The 25,242-nt window shown below is 44.0% G+C and overlaps 1 protein-coding gene across 1 annotated transcript in view; it reads left to right on the top strand.

Moving 5' to 3' along the window:
- LOC146186738 (uncharacterized) overlaps positions 1-25,242 on the top strand; it is a 139,714-nt gene that overhangs the window by 37,269 nt on the left and 77,203 nt on the right. The window contains exon 10 of the mRNA XM_084607380.1: positions 11,952-12,117. Coding sequence (XP_084463506.1) covers positions 11,952-12,117 — 166 coding nt within the window. The remainder of the gene's footprint in view (positions 1-11,951; positions 12,118-25,242) is intronic.

Genomic DNA, 25,242 nt, shown 5'->3' with positions numbered 1-25,242 from the left:
TGCTTGGTAAGTATGGCCGTGACCGGTCGTAAGTATGGCTATTCATATTAAAAGATGTAGCAGTTGCTTGCAAAGCTGGACATTTAAGCATTACTAAGGCGTTATTCTGGGTTTGGAATTATACCTGCTTCCTTCACTTGATGTGCATTTCGACAATCTTGCTGGTTTATTTGAATTATGTGTCTTCGAGTAAGGCCAGGTAGAAGGTAATGCCACTGAAGGCTGTTTTTCTTTGAAGAGAAATAAAAAAAAAACAGAATTACGTATTGCTCTATCTCAGGGTGATAAGTTTGCTTGCTTTGTTTTAAGAAGTGCTTGGGAATGTTCTAGTTGGAACATCTTCTCATAAATGGTGCGCTGCTTAGTTGTACACGGACAACCTCAGTGTTTGTCCAGTTCCTTTGTCCGTGTACAACTAAGCAGCTTTGTTTTACCCAATCACTTGGAGTAGTAGTCTTCTGTTTTAGGCCATCCGTATCATTGGCCCATTGTTTTGTGAATTTAAAGCATCTGCCTCTGACCTGGGCCTACGGTGGGCTTAGGTTGGCCGCCATCTTGGGTGGAATCACCTGACCTATGGTTACCGCCATCTTGAGTTGCGTCACGTTACCTAAGGTGGACATCATGGTGGACGCAATCTTGAGTGACATCACGCGACCTAGGATGGGCTTTAAGACCATAGTGAACACTTCTTGGGACTTAAAAAAATTCTAACTCAAGCTCTTGGTGGTCGCGTGACAGACCCGGACGAACCGATGCGAAATTGACAAACATGAGAAGAGCCAACAACCTTAAAATCACGTGACTGGCGATTGTGTGTGGTCTCACCGGGGGTTTGAGGGAACGAAATCAGCGGCGGCCATGGCTTCATGGCCCCGTTGCAGCGGCAGGCCGATATGTCCAGGGTGGTTTCTTTGTCCGCGTCAGTCAGTCGGCGCGCGTAACGGTGCAAGTTGCAGCGAGCTCGCCGCGCTCGCTGGAACCATCGCCAACATATTTGCCAACCGCCGGAACTGGGCCATTGTGTCACGGCCGCAGCTAATTTCGTTGAATCGAAGCACGATTGCTAGTACCATAACCGCGGCGCACGAATGGGCTAGTACGGGATCGTATTTTGTATTTCGGGCGCCTTCTTTGCATCTTGGAAAAACGATACTGCTGTTGTTGTTTTTTTGTTGGAAATAAATTGAACGGAGATTCCTGAAGGTGCTCTCCAACTTTACAAATCACATGTCTTGTCTAAAGTCAATATTAGTAATTTAAAAATGAGGTTAATTACTGATTAGTTCATTCCAAAGCAAATATTGCCTGTGGCGCTCCAGACGGCTGACAAATGTATACAAGTGGTTTCCTTTACCTATCTGAAATGATTGAGATTAGCTTTTGGCTAAAGTAAGATTGGACACCCTGTATAGCCTAGCGCCTGCCTAACAACCGATTCTTCGCAGGAGAAGTGGGGGGGGGGGGGGGGGGGAAGAAGTAAATTATGCTTGTCGTTTCAAAAGGCGCACAACTAAAAAAAAAAAAGGAATTATAAAGCTACAAACAAAATCTATGCACCAGCACAAGAATAATAAATATTTTACCTTCTTTTGTGAAAGAGGTAAGCTTTTCTATTTAAAGACTTCATTTTCTTTTTCATTTTTCAGCAGCTTTGTTGCGTCCCCATTTAAACTTGCATCGGCACTGGTGAGACTTTGCAGGCCTTGCCGGGTGCTTGCGAAGGAAGCAACTAATCAGTTATTTATCTCTGCCGTCACGCTGTCTGTGATGATTCTCCCGGAAATGGAAGGTAGCCAGGATGTTAGCTCTATTGTATGAAAATATCTTAGCTGGAAAGTTTTTGTCTTGCCTGCAAGATACTTTTCTAACATTGATATTAGGTAGAATGCTTCTCAGTGTTTTAGGTCCATCGTTTTCTCGTTCTACGTGCGACCAGCTCTAAGCCTTGTTGCGCTGTTGTGGCACGCTTTTCGTTTCTTTGAAATCCCTTGACGCATATAAAACAGTGCTCGCGGCATGAGGAAGATAGACGCACAGTGCAAAAGTGAGGACGCTATATCGTCGATGTCATAATATATTCTTTCCCGCAAGATTTTCACACGTCTTCTCCCGTCTTTATGTGCAGCCTGCCTTACGTGCGCGCACTGGTAACTTACACATGTTGGTCAGTGCTGGCTTTATTGTACATTTTGCTTTTATGCTTTATCACATTCTGACAAAACAGCGCGCAGCAACGAGTCAAGACACATGCGCTGTCTTAAAACTGTCTTTGTTTCGAAGAAACACGACTTCTTATGACATCGAACCACAACTCAAATCACCAGCGTCATAACCATATCATTGAGTCTTAAATGACAGGCAAAGTGTTCTATTCAAAGAACCGATTCACCTTCCTAACAAGTTCAATTCCTTGTTTGTTAAAGCAACAGACGGCGTGCCAAAACAACAGTCGCTCAGCCTCGCTATCGAAGCTGCCTCGATAATTTCTCTGACCAGCTGTTCTTTGTGTGTGACAAAATTTTCCATCGTATTTGCTGAGCTCAGGTGTACAGGTTTTTGAAGGACAGTCTCTGCAAAGAATCAGCAGGTTTCTGGACGCTTGCTCGAATTTCTCTTTATGTTCTAGAAGATTATCATTGATGCATCTGCCGGTATGTCCAATGTACTCTTTCCCAGCTATTACTGGAAACGAATAAACGAGGCCTATGGAATATTCTACAAATGAAGTTTTTGTGCTTAATGGTACAGCCCTGTTTTTTTTTTTTTGTGCAGCGTTATCCTTCACTCATCTGCACGTACTTTTGAGTTGGTTAGGGGCGGTAATCACCACATTAACGCCAGCGTTTTGCCCAATTCTCTTTTGGTGATGCCAAACGTTGTTAATATAAGGTATTGTATTACAACTGCAGGCGTCCTTTCTTTTTTTTTTCCTTGGCTCAATCTGCTGTTCGGGCCTAGCCCACATTATGGGCTTCATCTGCTTGGCAACTGATACCAGCAAGGGAGGGGGGTAACTCGCACTGCGAAAAAGTACATTGGACAGACCAGCAGTTGCACGAATGAAAGACTTCTAGAACATAAAACGAATTTCGAGCAAGCGTCCAGAAACCTGGGGATTCTTTGCAGAAACTGTCTCTCAAAAATTTGTACACCGGAGCTCAGCGAATACAAAGCAAAATTTCCTAAGGCACAAGAACAACTGGTGCGAGAAATTATCGAGGCAGCTTCGATAGCGAGGCTGAGTGACTACTGTGTTGCCACGCCGTCTGTTGCTTTAACAGACAAGGAATTGAACTTGTTAAGGATGTGACTAGCTTCTTTGATTACAAGACTTTGCTTGTCATTTAAGACTCAATAATGAGGGAGTAATTACTCATCGGTATGGTACACATTGGTACTCAGGACTCAATGATATGGCTGTGACACATGAGCTATGAGGTGTGGTTCGGTGTTATTAGAAGTCGTTTCTTCGAAACAAAGACAGTTGTAAAACAGCTCATATGTCTTGTCCCGTTGCAACACACTGTTTTGTCGCAAATGGATAACCAACTTGCCAAAGCTGCTGTCCTGCTTTATCACTGTATGTGTGGGCTTGAATATTTTTGCATGGATATTTTTGAGCTATACTTGTTAGGCACTCTATTGCGAATTGTGCAGTTACGTCAGCCCTATACAGTTCATTTGGTACAAGTATGCTTAGCCAGTCCCTTTGGAAAAGGTGCTGGTTTGCTCCCCTCCTATACCGTATTCTAATCGCTACGTTTCGTTGTCCGCTGCACTGAAACAGCGGGATTCGAACCCAAATGGCAAATGTTGGAGAGCACTGAAAGGCGCCTTTCAAAATTGCGCCCTTGAAAATACGGCAGGATGCATCCAGAAAAACAAAGTCTGTAATTCGCGCCAATCTTTTACGTGGTCCTGACGTCATCCAACGTCACTTACTTTAGTTGGCCACCCAGTTTTCAGGGGGTGCTCGGGGGCTCATAAACCGCCAATATTTTGAACGTATTGGCGTCTACAGAGCCTTCGCTACCAGTGTACATCTCCCTTGCCCAGGATGCAATCACATGACGTAACGTCTGGTGGCTTTATTTTGCCTAGCTTTAGCATAATCACAGCGTAGCTTTTGTTTCGCTCTCACGGGTTACTCAGTTATTCGCATACATTGTGATGGGGTGACGTGATACCAGTGGTGATGGAGGCTGACATGTATTGGTAGGCACTGCACCTTTCTGAGCACTGATATTTCCCTCTCGCTGCTTTCGGCGAAGGTAGCTAGCACGAACACGAGGGCGGGTAAGAAAGAGGAAATGAATTCGCAGAACGGAAAAGTGGGGAGGTTGATCGGATTACGATAACTGTGCTATCCGACACTGGGCATAAACATAAGGACAAAAATGAAAGCAAGAAATGAGCGTTAAATAAATTTTTATGTGTACCTAGGATATTACCCTCGTGATATGCACAAATGCATTGAAAGTCCGCAGTCTAGGGCTCAAATCTGAGTCTTTTTTTTTTTTTTTTGTTTGAGTTCAAGGTGTTGTCCAAGGCTCTAGAAGTTTGGCTTCCCTAAAGGGGCGAGAATATTAACCGCTGAGCTCCGAAGCCAAGAGGTCAATCTTACGTTCAAACCGAAAACACTCACAACCTACTGCAAGGGAAGGAAGCTTGCCGAATTGAGCAACGTTTCTTTCCTCATTGATAACATGGCCTAACCTGGAAGGTAAAAAAAATTTTGCCGGCCGTGGAATCGGCTGTATATTATTTTGGAGCGCCTGATCCGCTGCCGCCCCAACTAAAATGGAAAGGAAGGAGGTAGTTAAAGAGGCGACACAATGATAGTAAGAAAGGACAGTAGTAAGATGTTCTTTACTAAATACAGAAAAGCTACCACAGCACACGCGCCTGTGGCTAAATAAAAAATAACTACTCATTTACGTCTGCATTCTCCTATTTCTTCAAAGCATAAAAGAATACGAAAGGGGCGTCTCCAGCCACCAGGTCACGATTGCTCGCACAATGAAGAGCGAGTCTTGTTATCAAGAAGTTAACTTTCTTGAACATATTTGTAATTGTTCAGCAACTGCAGAGTATTGTAAGATACTGTTATGAAGTAATGGGTGTAAATGAGCCAATCTTACGATGCGTACAAAAATCTCACTTTTAAAGTGAAACTAGCATGGTTCGGTATGGTTTATGGGGTTAACGTCCCAAAGCCACTCAGGCTATGAAAGACGCCGAAGGGAAAGGCTCCGGAAGTTTCGATCACCTGGGGTCGACATTTAACGTGTACTGACCTTGCTTTTGGCCTCCATCGAAAACCGACCACTGCTGCCTGGATTCGATCCTGCACCCTTGGGCACAGTAGTCGAGCGCCTTGACCACTGCACCGCCACGGCGGAATCGTCTAGCTTCGCTCAATCGAAGTAGTTACGACAGTAAAAAGAAAAAACAAGACGATAGGTGCGCGTTTTTGACAAAAAATTGCCGAAAATTATAAACAACCCGAGAAGAGATCCGCATTTAATCTGATTGGTAAAAGGGTTCTTAAAACAACGTTTCGCTGAAAAATTCACATGCGTAGAAGTTTCGGCCTATGAAAAGTACTGAAACATATTACGTACAGAGACAGAGAGCGTTGTAATTCATAATTAAATAAATTGCTTGCGTGTTTTATTTTCATGAGTGGGCAAATGCCAATTGACCGACTTACGCCGCGAAGACACGCTACACAGAGCTTTCGGGGGATTTGGGATGTGTGTAGGACGGAAAGACATCTGCTTTTCGCTTGCTCTTAGCAGCTGGGCACAACAAGAGAGGCGATGCAGTCACCACAGTGTGCAACTAACTCAATGTTTACTATGCGCAGTGCAAATTGTAAATAGCCAAATAAAACAGCAGCTCTTGAAGCAGTTGTAAAATATTTCGACCAGTAGTTGGTCGCGGTCATTTTGAGACACATTACAAGTAAGAAGCTGCTGCTTCAAACTTTAAAATGTGCATCGTTGTTCCCTCTCAATTATCGTGGCATCTGGTTTATTATATATGCAGGGGCGTGGAGTATGCGGCGCGCAAGCAATTTCCGAAACACAAATTTTGCTACCAATATACTAATAACCAATCAATCAATATGTCCTTATTTAATGTGCGCAGGAACAACCATATTCTCTTTGTGTTACAGCACAAATAAGGAAAATACTACTACTACTACTACTACTACTACTACTACTACTACTACTACTACTACTGCTACTACTACTACTACTACTACTACTACTACTACTACTACTACAACTACTACTACTACTACTACTACTACTAATAATAATAATAATAATAATAATAATAATAATAATAATAATAATAAAATTAATAATAATAATAATAATAATAATAATAATAATAATAATATTAGTAACCTCTCTTTATCATCAAGTCCGTGCAGGGAAGATGAGGAGAAAAACATCTGGAAAGACTGCTTGACTAGCTCCCTCATCCACTCACTAAAATGTAAACATATATTTTGCGGAGGAACACAAGAGTTCAAGTTTCTCCAACACTATTTTAATTCTGTGACGGCTATGAATTATTTGAAGATATTATTGTCGAAATGATGAAGGAAGTGGACCGATGCGCTGCAAAATCTTCATTTTTAAAGTTTTTCATTCGCCTGCTTCGAGCAGTTAAGACTTCGGGCCGTTTCTGAGCATTGTAAAATGTTAATAGCCAATCCTACAAGCCTACCAGACACATATGTTGGATATGGTAACGACAAGAGTGCAGGGGCTATGCTTGACAAGCAAAAAAAAAACAAGTAAAATTTAAAAACAACAAGCACAAAAAATGCACGTATTGTCAAAAACAAGTTAACATATTACAAGCATCGAAGCTCACATGTAAATGGCTGAAAAATGATCTGGAAGTCAGGAATAAAGGAGTGCGATAGTGCAGCTCGACCAAGTGTTGTAGGAACTGACAAAAAGGGTGGAGAGAAAATGAGGAACGAGTACACCGACGCCGGGTTTTCTGGGTACCAAAGCCATTAGCGCTTTCCCACTGAAATATGGCTGATGGTTAACAGAATGAGAAAGTTCGTCAAAACGTCGGTAAACGAGACAACTCACACACAGACTTTGCGCAAAGCGTTGGAGCGTCATCGACAGCTGCAACTCAGCGACTGCCCATACAGACCATCTAGTGCTCTAGAACAGCGGTGGGAGTGCTCATTGTTGATTTCAGATATTGCTCCACCTACTTTCTAAATTAACGATTTGGCTGCCCAAAGCCCGTGCAGTGGTGAACCCGGAATTTCACTTCGATCTTCAGCGCGGACACAGTTATCAACAGCCCATCGCAGTCACGGGTAGGCATTTGCAAATCCAAAAGAAAATTTTGCTACTGAAACCTCTGCGACCCCATATTCAAGCATGCATTTCTTGGACCAGTTTCCTAAAAGGGATCCTAAAACAATGTTCGTGGGCACTCTAGACTGGGGGACGAAAATGAGATCGGGTCTGACCATCATAGCCACCACGCATGCGCAAACTAGCGTTTATCGAAAGTAACTCGTGATCGCAAGTACGCGTGGCGAAATGAAAGCTCGGTTAGTAGAAACAGTTCAGCAGCTATCATTTCTGTGAAACTGCTTTCTCGCGCGCTTTCTAACTGGGCAACCTCGTCCCCCTCCTCCTCAGAAGAGGAGTTCACACCGGCGTACACTTTCAGGCATATAACTGAACTGTATCAGAACAAACGAAACCTTTACCCCCACCCGTGTAAAGGATTACCGAGAGTGGAGGAACGCGTTTTCTCCGCTTCCTTACGAATGGCATGATGCGTCCGGCGTCGCTTAAACACTTCGACACTGCCTTCTCCGGGGAGTGCCCACACTGTGGGGAAATGTATATATTCGGATTTCTTCCACGTGGATTGGGCGTGTCCCTCCAACCCTGCCATTACACCCAACCCAAACCCCACCAGGGAGGTTTGGGAGGCAACCCTACTCGCCTGCTCCGACCTGAAAGTCCGAAAGGCGTTGGTCAAACGAGCAATGGCGGCAGGGGAAGCCAATGGGGTCGCGTACTAGGGACTCCACCAAGTGTTTTTGATGGGAAAGGCACCACGCCTGACCTCAGGGCAACATCCATGTAACTCTCTCTTTTAATAAACGTTTTTACCACCACCACCACCAACCGCGCCAACGTTAAGGCCAGCTTCCGCAAGAATGGCACACTACGCAATCGATGAGCTAACGTTCGAAAGCAACACAGCGCCATTTGAGCTGACAGCAGCGAGCCCAGGCCAGAATGACGACGCACGTTCACTGTCCAGCGGCGCATGCGCATGTCGACAACCGAAAGGCACGCGTTGCGGTCCCCAGCGAAGTCATGTCATGTTACTGTATCTTCGGTCACGTCACAACTCAGCGTTCTAGTCCAAAACGCGGCATGTCATGATAATACGCCACGGAGAACTCACCGGTTTTCCAGTGGGCACAAGTTTTCATCCGGTATGGTAACCGACGTTTATGCGAAGAAATTGTGAGGAAAGTGGCGATTTGTTCCGTCATTAAACAATTTAAACTTACTTCAGATCTCTAAGCTGTATCTTTAAATTCAAGCCATTGCTTGAATGGGCCAAGCAGGCAATGTTTCACGTATCTTTCAACTGCGAGAATTAAGGAATAAATTCCGTGCTGAACGTACTGTAGCTGCGTAGTTTGATTCACTGTACGGTAAGGTACTGAAGAGATGTGGATAATAACGCTTTGCGATATTTAGCCCTCCATCAGAAGCCATAACCTATGTGAAGGATATGTAGCCCGTCCAGGTTGATAGTTGGTGTGTTGAGATTAATGGCATGTAAGCGATAAAAGTTATCATCCGCTATGCTCAAGATATTTTTGCATACTGATATTTTTCTTGTGGTTTGTAGCTCTCGTGCGATAATGGAACTGATGAAAACTGAGGCTACGCTGAAGAAATTAGGCTTCTGATCTGCACCGTCCTTTCCTGCGCGTTGACAGCGAGGTGACTAATTAAATGCAACTTTTTTTCGCGAGCTAGTAATTAGGAAAGGCTCGCTTTCTGAAAGCTGTTTGAAACTTCTATTGAATCAGATTTCAGGAAACAGTGAAGTCATTTAACTGATTTAATTAATGATGCTCTGTACGTGCCATCTTTTTACAGAGAGTTGTAAGCACGGCGCTGCCATTGTTCTTGTTTTATTCCTCCGAGTCACAAAATTTTATTTATTGGAAAACTTAAAATTAATAAATATTTCAATTAAATATATCAGTTAATTTAACTTGAATTGAATTCGCGATTTTATTGAGTATAAACCATTCGCCTTCTGACGGCAGGCAGGTGGCAAAGTGAAAAGAGGAAAACCCTCTCCTCTGTTCTAAACGAGAAAAGGAGCGACCGAAAGGAGAACAAATAGAAGCGGACAAAAACAGCCGGACGAGCGATTACTGTGAAAACATGACATAATTAGCGATGACAACAAGGGAAAAGGGGATGAGAGCAAAGAGGGAAGAAGCTCGCAATGTGATTCCGACTCGTTTTGGCGATTATACGGAGCACTCGTGTGAGTTCAATTGCCTAAACCGTATACAGCCAGCCAGCCTCCCTAGCTCTGGAATTTTGGGGATTGGACACTTATTTCGTCCTAGTACACTCCTTCCCTTGCCCCGGAAGGGCTACCGTATCTGCATACAAGTCAATAAAGCAGTCGAAGAAATAATGAAAACGCTCCTGTACTTGGCTTTTCAACGCTAAAGCCTTTAAGGTTCCGTTCTCCACAATATCCCGCGTTGTCAGTCTGAGCGAGAAATGAGGGCACGTCTGTTACAGAGTCAATTGGAGGGGACATGGCGGGTACTGACTAGTATTTGTGTCATTTCATGCCACGATGCCTCCCGACATGACCGAATCGGCAGGAGATGCAACCCGAGTACCTCCTTTAGAATAAGAGGGTGAGGTCGAAATCAAACCCCTCCGGGCACCACTGGATGTCAAGTCAGGCGCGCTCTCCCTAGACCACGCTTCGTTAAAGCGGGGCTGTGTATTTTGCATTTGGTCTTTTGAGAAAATATAGCTTACGACTGTACCCTAATGAGTATGTGTGACATGTATTAAGAGCGCAAATTAATGTAATATCGACTATGGGAGTATCAAAACAAGTGCATGCTGCAATGGAAAAAGATAAGCACAAGTGAGCCGTGATCACAGCAGAAAAATTGTGATACGCGGCACTGCTGCTGCCGTGCTCAACGTAAGCGAGAGTGCCAAGCACATTCCATCTACGAAAGCAAATTGACGGGGAGAAAGCTGGTCATTTCGACGATGGCCCGAAAGCATCCGAAATATTTCCTTTTAAAGCGAAGCGAACTTGCTCCTTACAGGCAGAGTCATGTTCCGAAGTGGCTAAGGCCACGGTTGAGTTTATTTCGTTTTGTTGTTACTTTTTTGTGATGGCGTGTTGACAGCAACGATATATTTATCATAGTTTTTTCACGAATTGCCGGACGAGGCACTGTCAAAGCAACATGCGGCAGTGCCTACGTCCAGGCCAGCTAAAGCTTACGTCCAGCAAACTGTAGGCTTTGGGGGAATATTGCGACAAAGCAAATGGCGCTTCTGGCAACACCGTTTAGAAGAACAATAAACGTGAAGAAAGCATAAAATCGACTGATGTACGCAGCAACGTCGTCACATGATTTTATGGTTAAGCAACCTACAAGCTACCCTGATACATACTTCCGTTCGGGCTGCTTTCTACCGGCCTCTCCCACTTCAAAGAATGAATGTATGTATGTACTTAGCACTCTAGCTCTAGGCAAGCAGGTCAACAGTAGCGCCACGTATCGGAATACTTCTGCTTCGATCACAAGTTACTGGTGCTAATCTTGTTCCATTTCAGCTGTACGTGAATGAGTAAGGAAGATCACGGACGGCAGCCACTGATGGTGTTGCGTCAAAGCCGTAAAGGCGGAACTGCAGTGTTCTCCAAATATTTGCCATTGCGTATCGCAACTTCGTGGATAACTGTGTATTCGGAAATAGATCGTTGTAAAACCTGACCACTAGTTCCGTTATTAATTTTTGATGACTTGCTTCCCGAGAAGCCGATATGATTCTATATACGTGGAATAATTTCCATGCTTAGCACATCCAATTATTTCTTCATAACTTGCTCGCTTCTGCTTGTTTGATGTGAATGTCAAAGCTTTTGCGACAGTAACCAGCCTATCTATTCCCGGGCTGTCTTTTTTAAAAGCGTCAGCTCTTACTACTTACATTTGCCGGTTTCTCGTCTGTTTCTGCCTCGCTTTCGGATTCAAGATGGCGCTCAAGTGACGGAACCATGGCTACAGCATTGCAAATGTTTTTAGCAACCACGTAACCAACTATACAATGGAATCCACCACCTGGTCCCTCATATGTGGCATCATGATTCCTCAAAGCCATGTCACTGAGGCTCCACCACCATCGCTGCATTGCCTACTACTGGTGTACTATCGACCGACCTTATATATTGCACCTGGAAATGGGTGCGTGTGCCACCACCTACAATTACAATTTGTGATAGAATTGTGGTCTACCCTATTTAGATACAGTGTTCTGAGTGTTGTCAAACGAAACGAATTGGCACCATATGGCACACAGAAATGTTTTTTGAGTTGAATCCTAACATGTGCCACCGATTCGCACAGGCGACCTTTGGTCATCGAAACCGTGTGGGGGGCAACCTTCGGGGGGCCGTGGTGGGCGAACTAGTGGTTGTAGAGAGGCGCGGTTGGTACCAAACGAATCGTTGCTTCATGACGTATGTGTCAGTTACAAAATTCAGGATGTAGCTTCAAATTCTCTAACATACAAGCTAACGCTCTTAACTAAGTATGCCTGCGGAGGTCAAGCTCTTTTTTTTTCCTTTTTTTATTTCAGGTGTCCAATGCATCACTCCTTGCAGTCAAAGCTGGCGAAACAATATCGTTTCACTTCTTCGATATCAACAGAGCGCCTTCTCAAATGGTAGAACTGCAGGATTTCGACATTTCGTCATGTTATCCGGAATCTACTTTGGTGAGGAATGTATTGCTCACTTTTAAGGGTAGGTACACGCTTTGCTCTTCGTAGCTATTAAAAGATATAGAAGATTATTACTTCTAGGAGGAAATATTTAGGTGCACTGAACTTCTAAACATCACAGCCTTTACTTGTGGTTTGATTTCAAAATGCGCTTTCTTTTTAATTATCCATGTCAGTCGTTTCAAAAGCCTGAAATATAAAAATCAGCTTAACATCAAGTTCTCTCTGCCAGTTGGAAACTGAGGTTACAATTATATATGCTTTTTTTTTTCATCCCCATGTTTCTTTAACCGCTTTCATTTTTAGATGATGTTCAAAAAATCACTCATTTCTCTATTTAAAATGGCCTCATCGGCTCCGTGGCCCTAGGCGAACATTAATAAAAACAGCTCATCGGGAAATGGCACAGCGAAGCTTAGCATAATGTCTAGCGATTGATAGAGAATAGCGGGCGTTGACATTTAACTCCGACCTAATTCTCCACATATACAACCCATTAACAACTGTACCTGGTAAAGAAAAAATTCTCAAAGACAAAAAAACAGCGAATATTAAGTGTGTTAGATGTTATGCGCAATATGTTGTCACTCTGTTCGTTCCTAGGAATAAAGCGAATTATACCAGTGAAGCACCGTCTACACACGGAAAAAAATAAGTAGGTCAAAATTCATCTTTGAACGTTTGCTGTTGAAATTCATTCAAACCCAATGTTACTCGACTCGACAGCAGAACGTGCTCTTTGATACAAATCGTTTCAAAGGACTTATCTCCGAGTGACATTTAAATCAACAGATTACCGCAGGAACCGCCCAAATTTCCGAAGGTCGTCCAAATGGGACTACTTAGCCTTCAATGACCAAGTACAGGTCATCATCCCTTCACCGCACTCACAGCTACGCAGTGCGGCCGCTTCAGCACGGCAGCTGCTTATTTTGGTATCTCCTAATCGCTTATGCTGTACCATTACCAACAAGCGCAAGGGCTCACTAATGGACTGTCTGAAGATTAGAACATTGATGAGAATTTACCGCGGCAGAACAAACTGTTCTGCAGGGATGAGTTGACGAGAACGATTGCACTTAAGTTCTATTGTATGTATCGCTGTATACAAACAGCTATGCACCAGTAAGACTTGTTGTTGGGCTGTTTGGTAATCGTCGGCACAAACCATGGGAAAGTTCGCTAAAGAAAATGAATTTTTCCTAGGCCTATATACAGCTAATTCTCACTTGGTTGATAGGACTCTCGAGCTCCGCTTTACGTATACATTCTCAAACCGTTTTCTTTTTTCAGTGTCTGTACCCTTTCTGGTACCAAGCTATCATTCTCTTGAGAAAGGGTTGACAACATCACTGCCGATATCGCGCACAGATGCTGCTCTTTTCGCTAATGGTCCCCTCTTGCTGTGATGCTACTAACACTTCATAATAAATCACATTATTCATAGTAATGTTCGGTGACCGCCAAAATTCAGTTAAACATCTTACGTTGTTATCCACGACCGATGGCAGTAACTGCTGCTAGCGGCCTACAGCACTGATCGGCAACCCTGGTCACACATGCGGTTACAATTCATTGTGTGCGCGTCACGCGATGTCGGTATTAATTTATTTCATGTCACTGTTGGCATAACTACACTGGACTGTGATTTGTATTCACTGAAAGTTGTGAATTCTCCCTGCCCAATCGCCAACTGAGGACTTGAGGCGTCCACTCGTTGCGGAAGGCCTATTATATCGACTAAAATTTAAGAATTTTAAAACCTTGTTTAGCAGGTGGATGCTGAAGTGAGCAAATATTGAATGTACGATAATTCTTAGGTTATTTCTTATGCGGATAACGCATGCATAAAGAGACCAAGGCGAATATTCTTTCGTCGTCATCACTTCTTTCTCGGTTAATACCACTACAGTGACAGCCGAAGTCGTCGTTGTGTGCTTGTGTGTACACACTAAAATCGAGCGAGCAAAGCGAAACTCGATGTCGTCAGCAGCAATTCCAATAAAGCAATACTTCGCGTCACAAGATGCTTGCGGCATACGAAATGTAAGGGAGGCCTGGGCCAATCAGGACGACACAACAGCAAGACAGTGTTACTATGCCGTATTTTTCTACACAGCCATGCACGCCATCCTTGTTGCACCAGGTCCCGCTGCGAATCGTCGCGAAACAGAGTACAGTGAGCGCCGAGATTATAAATATGATTCGAAAGTGTCATGGAGCACAACGGCAGTCTTTCGAATCCGAATATCATTGCTAGCTTCGAACAACGTCTTAGTACCCGTGCAGAACGGCCAGTACACTTTCAGCGTCAAGGTCGGTTAACCGCGAATTAATCTAGTAACCTTCCTCAGAAGATTAATGAGAAGTACACACTTGTCATCGCTGTAGCTACTAAAATTGTTTCACTTGGAAGGAGCGTGAATGTAGACCATCTTCTGTGTTTGTTTTCTGCTTTTGCTTATTGCGGTCAGCAGGCTGTCTTATCACTTTCCTGCGTAAAACGTTATCTGGGGCAGTATTTGTAAGGTTTTATTTAGATCGTGTTTAATTGGGGTCTGTGCGACTCAACGCTCATCCCAGTCGCATAGATCGTTGGGTATGAAGTCAGGCTGATCGAACAATTCAGGAGCACACTCATCACGCCAGGTGCCTGTGCAAAGTGCAAATGCGCTCCATACACTTGCGGCACAGGCGACCCGGTGGTGACGTCGACTTATGACAGAGCGCTGTAGAGTGCAAATTCGGCACATTTGGAAAGTTTTACAAGTGCCAATTTGGTCTTGCGAGAGCAAAATAAGCAGCAGCTGTGCGGACAAACTGGCGGACCATAGTCCACGTCTTTTGTCCGGAATAGATGCCGATCTCACATCGGTTTCTTCACGATTTACATTAAGGGCAAATAAAATGAAGCTTTGCAAAATGCTTCCCAGATTGTTCTAAAACTATTGCGAAAGGAAATTACGACCACTCAGTTTATCTGGGGGGTACTTCAAGTACGTTATCGGAAAGTATCGCGGTTATTCCTTAATAGCGTGCGTCTGAAATCGATGGCCGTCCTGATTGCGACCATTGGCGAGTACACGCATCGCTACCATGGCCTAACTTTTCATCTTTTGAAAGCGAGCATAAACCTTTAAAGGCGAAAGGCTTACTTTTCTCACAAGTGACATCAGCAAGAAATGTTAGCATGAAGTGATGCCAAAACTATCTCGTGATTTCGCATCAAAATGGTAAGGCAACAGTTCTTCGTGAGCGTTCATTGTGCTATCATATCATTTCGCCTGCCATTTATCATGCACTTATCAGTCGAATTGAAGTATAGTTTGCGATAGGGATTCTAACCGATGGCATGTGCACATCCGGTCAATTCTTTAACAGCATCGCACGACCGTTGTCTGCCCGACGCCGCTGCGCCAGAAGATAAATGGGATGACATCCTTCTGCTGGCAGAGTGCGTCGTCTGCTAGGCTGTTCTGATTAGTGCAAGGCAACCCGTGCCCGAGATGGGCTGGTGTGTACCGGCGCGCAAGGAGCTACCACTGCTGGATTTATTTGCTGCATATAATGAACGCATATTTGCAATAGGTGATGTAGCAAATAAAAGTATTCTGATGAGCGCGGACGCTAGACGTAAAGTCACCACGCGCCACATAAATTGTCTGATATGCAGTTTATGCCAGAAATGAACGAAATAATGATAATAGAAAAGCAAACAAATATTGTTGAATATCTGTGACCCCTTATTCCTTTTATAACGACTTGATCAGGCTACGCATGGGAGTGACCGCTAAGCCACAAAACGTCTATAGAAGGGCATATTTTGAAATCTTCGATGTTGAAAGTTCAGTTCAGTTCAGGCGTTCAGTCGTGTCCGACTCTTCGTGACCCTATGGACCATGTCACGCCACGCTTTCCGGTCTCTCACTATCTTCTTAACATCACATAACTTCATCTGCAGTGCCTCGAGGATGCCATCTAACCATCGCGTTCGCTGCCTACCCCTTCTCCGGCGACCCTCAACCTTTCCCAACATCAAATCTTTCTCCAGCGACTCCTCTCTTCTCATCAGATGACCAAAGTAGCTGAGCTTTAACTTTAGAATTTGACCCTCCAATGAGCAGTCAGGGTTTATGGTCGACAATATCGACTGATTTGATCTTCTGGCAGTCCAAGGAACTCTCAAGAGTCTTCGCCAGCACCACAATTCAAACGCGTCAATTCTTCGGCGGTCAGCCTTTTTCACAGTCCAACTTTCGCATCCATACATCACAACTGGAAAGACCATAGCACGAGTTATACGGATCTTGGTTGGCAGACTAATGTCTCTGCTCTTTACTAGGCGGTCAAGGCTAACCATTGCTCTCTTTCCCAGAAGCAGGCGTCTCCTAATTTCATGGCTGCAGTCTCCTTCCGAGGTAATCTTGAAGCCCAAGAACAGAAAATCTGTCACAGCTTCCACTTCTTGTCCATTGATGCTCCAGGACTTGATAGGGCAAGACGCCATGATCTTTGTCTTTTTAATGTTCAGTTTAAGCCCAAACTTCTCACTCTCTTCTTGTACGCGCATCAGAAGTCTCTTGAGTTCCACTTAACTTTCTGCCATTAAAGTGGTATCATCCGCATATCTAAGGTTGTTGATACGTTTTCCAGCAATCTTCACTCCAGCTGAAGACTCGTCCAGACCGGCCTTCCTCATGATGCACTCTGCATATAGGTTAAATAGGCAGGGCGACAATATGCAGCCTTGCCTCACCCCTTTCTCAATCGGAAACCAATCAGTAAGACCATGCCCAGTTCTGACTGTGGCCTCTTGCCCTTCATACAGGTTTCTGAGTATACAGATGAGGTGAATTGGAACTCCCATCTCTTGGAGAGCTTGCCACAATCTACTGTGATCTACGCAGTCAAACGCTTTCGCATAATCAATAAAGCAGAAGTAAATGGGTTTCTGGAACTCTCTTGCTTTCTCCATGACCCAGCGAAGGTTGGCAATTTGATCTCTAGTTCCTCTGCCCTTGCGAAACCCAGCTTGCACGTCCGGAAGCTCCCAATCCACATACTGCTGCAGCCTACCTTGGAGGATTTTCAACATCACCTTGCTAACATGCGAAATAAGCGCGATCGTGCGGTAGTTGGAACAATCTTTGGCACTGCCTTTTTTTGGAATGGGGATATAAACTGACCTCCTCCAATCCTGTGGCCACTGCAGGGTTGTACAAATCTTCTGACATAATGTATGCAGAGTGTTAACAGCGTCGTGGTTGAGGTTTTGAAGCAACTCAGCTGGAATACCATCAATTCCGCTACCCCCCCAAAAAAAAAGCCTGCTTGTAATTGCAGCATATGTACAGCTTCTATGGCTCTATTCGTGTGCTACTCTGAATCTTTTCGATACGTTGTGAAAATTACCAGTTTAAAAGTTGTCCACATGTTAATGAAGGCAACGTGAATTAATCATATGCAATAGAACTTGACGACAAAATCATTAATGTAGTCTTTTTACTAACACGAGCCTACTTAGCATATTCGACTGCTTGCATGCTTAACATAAAGAGTAGAAAAACTGCTTTGTTGGACTAGTACCTAGTCATAGTAAAAATCAGCGCTTCGCTAATTCTGCTTGTTTGGTACCACAATATGGGCAAACTCTATACCATTCATCCTCACGAAAAGTTTTTCCACCTGCATATACAAATACTGTGGTAATGGTCATCGTGGGTATAAGGTAAACTAGCATTAAGCAGCTTTTGCAAATCGATAACAGTGCTTAACGGGTGTCTAAACGCATTTTTATCAAAATTTGCTAGGATGCTTGAACGGTGCTTTCGAACCAAAATTATTTGTCGCACCTCAAATGGTACTGTAGAATAACTTATGACAAGCCTGCTCTTAAACCACCTCCCAGTATCTATCATTTTATTTTGGTACCAATTTCTTCTGTGAATGCATGGACTATAGTTCGTTCAAGAACCATGCGCGAAAGAACAAGAACCATGCAACTGGCTTCCTAGCACCTTCTTCTGTCTCACTGTAGTTTGCCCATTCCGCGTGGTTAAGAGCATCTAAAGCAAGCAGTAAGCAGATACCTACAATATGAAACTGAACAGCCACCTTTCATGCAGACAATTTTGTGTTATCGCTATAGCACAGTTCAAAATGACTTCACTACAGACATATCATACGTCCGAAAAAAATTATTTAGATAAAATTTGATGCTCATATTATATTATGAAATAATTTCCAAATAAATACCTAAAGCTTATCAGCTTTTATATTGACGTGACTTTGCAATTTACTCTATAACAGTTTGAGATGTAAACACGAAATCAAATTATATATTCTATAAACTCTTCCCCACACCAAGTAAGCACTGAACTAGAAGAAATGCTCTGATTTATGCTATCTTGACTATGAATGTCGTTTAAATCACCGAACGAAGAACCAACACGTTAGCATTTTGTTTTTTGTTTCACGACCATTAGAGTGTAGTATATCGAATAATTTCATACGGAGCATATAAACAAGCACTTCGCAAGATGTGTTAGCTATGTCACCCAAACTGTTCCAAACTCGTGTTGTTTTCAGTCGCATTTATGCAATTCCACCAGGAAGAATACCTCGTGCACCTCGTGCTCACAAGAAAATGAAGTCAACGGACATTTCAGAGCTTTAAATCTCTAGTGCGAGTGTTTTCGTAACCATTTCCTGTCTCGTTTTAGGATCCTGATGTTATAAAGCTGAACACTGACCCCATTTTCTTTCAATCCCTGCAGATCTAGATCAATATCTACGGTGACTACTGTAAAGCTTCAACCCTTTACCTTGCACACGTTATGAAACTAATATATGTAACATATATAGCAAAGAAGAAATGTTTGAAGTGTCGTATAATACAGGCGCCGACTTTGACGTTTACAAATACCTTATATAACTGTGCTGATGAACATGTTTTGCCTAGAACGTAACACTGCTGCATATCCCATTTTTTTATTCTGCAGACAAAGCCAAATTAGACGAAGTGTACAAGAGGCCGGGCTTTCGTTTCGCTGCTCAGAAGGTCCTTACAAACACTGCCAGAATACCAATTCTTCATGTGAAAGCTGCAACAGACTGGAAGGTATTTACGTAAATATAAAAGCGTAAATATAAAATTTGCCATTCTTTTTTAATTCGTCGAGTTTTCGCAGGCGCTGCCATCATTGTCATTATTAAATTATTTTATAAACCCAAGGTCTCAACTCCATCCAAAGAATTCAGTTCCATGGCTGGTGAATTTTATAGCACTTTTCAAGAGGAATTTTTTATCCAAGTTATCACCTTTGCCTATTTTTCCTTTGTACAACCTTATGTTCTTAGAACCGCGTATTTTTATTTAAAAGGGCTTAGAGATAAATTGTCTGACTCTGCCTCAGGTTCAGGTGAGAAACGTTAATAGGGGATGGAGTCATATGCAGTTCGGCGCTACTTATTTGCGCATATACGGTAGTTCGAAACCTCTGCAGATAATGCAAACGTAGCTGTAAGGCATAAATGCAGCTCCCACTCGTGAGCATAATGGCAAGTTTACGGGCACCGACTTGACAGCAGGACACCATCGTGGCTCAGAGTTTTTGCACACCTTTAGCCCACTCGTTCGCATGGAGCGCTACGAACTGTAATCATCATCCGGTCAAAACAAAGACTGTTGTGATTTGATTGATTGATTTCGATATAGGGTGACTGACATGGCCACTTGCTCCCAACAGGCTACCTTGGGTGGAAAAGTGGCGCTAAGATTCTCCCTATTCGGAAACATCAATGGAACCTCGGGTATTCAACTCGACTCAAGCATTGAACGTCTGCAGCAAGCCTTTTCTAAGAAAGCCGTGAAAGTGCTTTATGAGAAGGTAATAAGCATATATTGCATGTACCAGTCTTATATAAGCCGTCTTCTTGCGTTTTGTAAGCTAGCGTAAACATTGGTAGCACGTGGCCTAAACTGTGCAGTCTTCAACGTGCTATGATCAGCCTCACCAGAAGACACTTGGCTATTACTTCAGTTAACTGCAAAAAATTGACAGATTTGACACAAATATAGGTTTCTGTAAAATTTAGCATCTAAGAGATTCTGGAAACGCGTTTTCTAGCATACATATAAGCAACCTGCATAATGCAAATAAGATTGTCCTGCTTATTACGTGGACTATAAAAATGCAACTATATTTTGTAAGATCTTATACTGTACATTGCAGGTCCTACCTAGAAAATTACACCACCACCACCATTAAATCCCCCAGAGGCACTTCGACGTAAGCTCTCATCATCGAGCACATCCGCCACTCGTGCGGGCTCCCGGAGCAAGATCTCCAACCCCTTGTAATCTTAAGGGTGGTAGTCAACGCCATCCAACCTCTACTACAGGCTCTGCAATCTCCACCTGCTCGAAGCGTATTAGTGGTGCTGGACTCCCTCGGTCCAGCACTTCAGGATATTTAAACTACAATGGCTGGCCAATTTCCAGCGTTTCGTGAGGAAGTCAGAGCAGCCGCGCTTTTCCAGTGGCACGCAAGAGGCCTGAAGTCGCGAATCTCAAGTTTCCGGCAATACGTCTTCGTCAACTACTTCCCGATATTGGTCATCTGCGAGCCTAGCTTAACTCAAGCAATCGGGCTCTCTAGGTACGAATCTTTTTTTCGCTCCTAAGTGTGGAGAGGCCAAAAACGTCTTGGTGTACACCTGCACTAATATGACGTATACGTTTGATGCCTAGTCCCACCTCATAATGAAAATCAGTACGCATGTTTCATAGTGAAGACAAAAACGTTACAATTAACTTTGTTTGCAGCATATGTGTCTCCCTCCACTTATTTGAGACTGTGAAAGGCTGAAGGTCCTCATGGAGGCAACTAGGGCTCCTTGGATATTTAGACGATTGAACGCTCACCACTTACTATTAGGAATTTCCAGAACCAACGGCACAAGAAGGAATCTGACCTATTTACTTCCGATAATGATATCTATATATACTGAAGGACGACAGTCCGACTTACCTAGGTGGCTGTTCCTACAGCACTTGCCTGGACCTTAAATTAGTTTCTCGGTCTTTGCACCGGTGTGTTCACTGGTTTTGTGATGTGAATTAGGAGTGACCACATCCCTCCTTAACTCAAAATATTAAATGGACCTTGTGCATCCGCCCCAGCTAAGATCATACACATCGACTGGACGGTATTTCAAAAGCATGTGGAGGAGGCGTGCAAAGCAGCCTTCACTGGCAGATTAGAGGACATTATAGCAAATGCTATGACTGTTGCTAGTAATCACATCTCGTCATCTAAAATACGCAGCCATTTTGACGTCGAACTAGAATGCCTCCGTGCTCTTCGGGGGCGAGCAGAAAGACGACACAGACGAACCAAGTGCTTAACTGATCTGAGAGCGGCCAGGCGTACGCAGAAGAAAATTAGAGGGTCTCTCAGATGTATCTTAAGAGAAGACTGGCGAAAGCCTACCCTTACTCTCCTATAATTTCCTTCTCATCGGTTGCCACATATCGGCGTTCGTTGCACTGCAACTTATAATTGGTTTAAAGGAAAGGAAAGACGCCGTACCCGTCACACTTTCTCCGGCAAGCGTGTTTGGACTGCACACCATCGCTCCTGTCATGTGGCGTTCCTTGGTGCGCGTTCAAATGTGGAGTTGCAAATGGCAGGAACCCTAGACAAGAACACATCTCGCGGAATATGATAGATCTCGCGCACAACTTTCGCGCATAGGATTTCGTTCCATATACCTAGAAAGGCTTTCGCCTTAAGATATCAAGTGAAGAATAGATGAACTGGCAGACCAGCGCTTGAAGTCTTTCAGCCAAACATTGGACCCTCAAAAGCCCATGTCCCTTATCTGGCGTACTGTGCGGGACCTTCGTATATGTCCACAACAAAGACAGCCATTTTGTGCTTTGGCTATATATCAAGAACGTAAACAGATTGAAGTAGCAAATGAATTCTATAAGAAAATTGCGGGTGCGACGACTACCTCGGGTTCCCAACGTGTTCCTCCTGCCTTACGGGAATCATCGATGGATGTCATTTTTTTTCTTGAGAAATTCGGCTCTGCTCTTGCAAGATGTATGCGTTCGTCTTCACCAGGGTCAGACGGAGTCACACACACTGCGCTGTGCCATCTTGGCAGGGACGCGCTAGAAGAGCTCCTCAAACATTATAACCACATTAGTAGGCTGATACCTCTACTCAGTTCAGTTCAGGCGTTCAGTCGTGTCCGACTCTTCGTGACCCTATGGACCATGTCACGCCACGCTTTCCGGTCTCTCACTATCTTCTTAACATCACTTAGCTTCATCTGCAATGCCTCGAGAATGCCATCTAACCATTGCGTTCGCTGCTTACCCCTTCTCCGGCGACCCTCAACCTTTCCCAACATCAAATCTTTCTCCAGCGACTCCTCTTCTCTCATCAGATGACCAAAGTAGCTGAGCTTTAACTTTAGAATTTGACCCTCCAATGAGCAGTCAGGGTTTATGGTCGACAATATCGACTGATTTGACCTTCTGGTAGTCCAAGGAACTCTTAAGAGTCTTCGCCAGCACCACAATTCAAACGCGTCAATTCTTCGGCGGTCAGCCTTTTTCACAGTCCAACTCTCGCATCCATACATCACAACTGGAAAGACCATAGCACGGGTTATACGGATCTTGGTTGGCAGACTAATGTCTCTGCTCTTTACTAGGCACTAACACTAGGGAAATCTCCTCTCAAGCTCATGTCTAACAGACCAATAGCTTTCGCCAGTTACGTGAGAAAGGTTATGGAAAGAATAGTTTTGACGTGCCTTTAGTGCTTCCTTGAGTACTACAAAAATATACTCCAAAGCAATGGCCGGTTTTCGGCGGGGTCGCTCCTCTACTGACAGCGTCGTTGACCTCGTGGCCAAGGTTCAACAACGGATCCGAATGAAACGTCTCTCCGTGGCACACTTTCTTAAAGTTGAAGGTGCCTACGACAACGTGGTCAATGAAGCCATCCTTGATACGCTTGAAGCTGTGTGCATTGGTGGTCGGATTTGTCCGTGGATAGAGAGCTATCTGACAAGATCAATTTTTTATTCATTGTAAAGGTAGCTAGACTACAGCGTATTATACCTACCATGGCGTGCCCCAGGGTGGTGTGATCAGCCCTACTGTGTTTAATTTAACGCTCATCGGCCTCTCAGAGAACCTCCTTTCTATCGTCAAAATACCCATGAACGCCGATGACATCTGCATTTGTGCCTCCTCTGTGACACGTCTCCAGGTGCATGGAAACCTTCAACGGGCAGCCTTATCTTCGTCTTAGTTTCAGAAGCACGTTCTCAGCATTTCACCAGAAAAGTGCGTACTAGTAGTATTTACATGCAAATCTATGAATCCATATTCGGTATGCATCGATAGTCATAACATTTCTTACTACAAATCTCATCATTTCTTATAGGTTCTGATAGACCACAGTCTATCATGGAACCTGCATTGCACCCTATTCGATCACCTTTGGAATACCGAATGTGCTCTCTGCATAGGCATATGCTCAAGGTGATGCTTTGCAACCTTTGAAATATGTCGTATGTGCGTTCGCAAGGAGTCCAGAGCAATATACATACGACATATTTCAAGGGTTGCAAAGCATCACCTTGCTCAGATGCCTCCCCTACTGAAAAACCATAAGTTCTACGGGGCAATAACCTCATAAAATCTCATTTAATCGCATAGAGTCTCATACAGTGCACATCATTATCATAAAATATCGTACATAGTTTATGATAATGTACAAGAAACTATGAGAGCTTATGCAATTATATGCGACTTGTACGTGATTTCTTATGTGAATTGAGTGAGACTGTGTGAGAAAATGTGAGGTTATTGCCCCTTACAGTTTTTTCAGTAGGGTCTGCAGAGACCACATTTGGTATTTCCAAAGGTCATAGCAACGCACCAGTTCATCGCTCACTTATTCTGCATTCTTGGCGGAAAATCAAGTCAGTACAGCTAATGCTGCAGTTGTACAGAGCACTATTTTTAGGGTTCCTGCGCCACAGTGCGCCCATACTTTCAAACGCGAGCAAGAAATATTTACGTGCCTTCTAGGCAGTCTAGGCTCAGCCCTTCGGACAACCGTAGGCCTCCCTCGGTGCCCATCAACATTGGGGAGTATTGCACTCGCCAGAGACCATCCACTTTCGATATATATTGCTCTGGACTCCTTCAGAACGCACTAAGACACATTTCAAGGGTTGCAAAGCATCATCTTGCACAGATGCCTCTGCAGAGACACACTCGGTATTTCCAAAGGTGACAGCAACGAACCAGTCAACCATCCCAAAACAGTTCAATCCGGCATAACGACCTCCGTCGCCACTATGGTATCTGCGGCTCCCATGTGTGCGTCTTGCTATTCCGGGAATATCGGAGAAATTAATTTATCATGTCCAGCTTTTTAGCAACTGACACTATTCATGCTACACAATGACTATTGGGACAGTACTTACGTCTGTACTGATGGCTCGGTAACCCCTACTAGTTCCTCCTGCGCCATCGTCGTTCCTGCGAGACAAGCAAACAATTACCATCTAATTTCGCCTAAAACTACCTCTACTGGAGGTGAACTCCAAGAGTATATCTCCGAACAACTCCTTCAAAAATTGGCTGTGTTCTGTTATTCTAAAGTTGTCCTACAATTTCTTCAATCGGTCTTGAGCCATGGCAACCATGAGCACCTTATAGCGGAAATACGACATCTGCACACCAGGCACCACAAGAGGGTCACAAAATCATCTTCCAGTCGCTGCTAGGCCATAGTGGAATTGTTGGCAATGACTTAACTGACGATGCTGGTCGATCGGCTCACGATACAACTAAAACTGTCCAGATACCATTGACAAGAGCCGATGCACCAAGACACCTTCTTTCGACTGCACGCCGGAAACTAGACTAGGCAATTGTGGTCTACGCCTGAAGGCTGGACCTCCCTCTCGCACACCTTTGCCACACACTTCAACGGCAGATACCATTCGGCCTCCCCCGCTGTGATGCTACAATGTTGTGTCGCCTGTGGCTAGGAGGCGTTTACAAACGCCTATTCCCATTTTATCGGAATGGCAGACTCCAACCTGG

Source organism: Amblyomma maculatum, chromosome 6 (genome assembly GCF_055883805.1).
Source record: "Amblyomma maculatum isolate TAMU_Amacu chromosome 6, ASM5588380v1, whole genome shotgun sequence".
Classification (NCBI taxonomy): Eukaryota; Metazoa; Arthropoda; class Arachnida; order Ixodida; family Ixodidae; genus Amblyomma; species Amblyomma maculatum.
The sequence above is the reverse complement of the archived record's forward strand: the minus strand, read 5'-3'. Positions and strand labels throughout refer to the sequence as shown.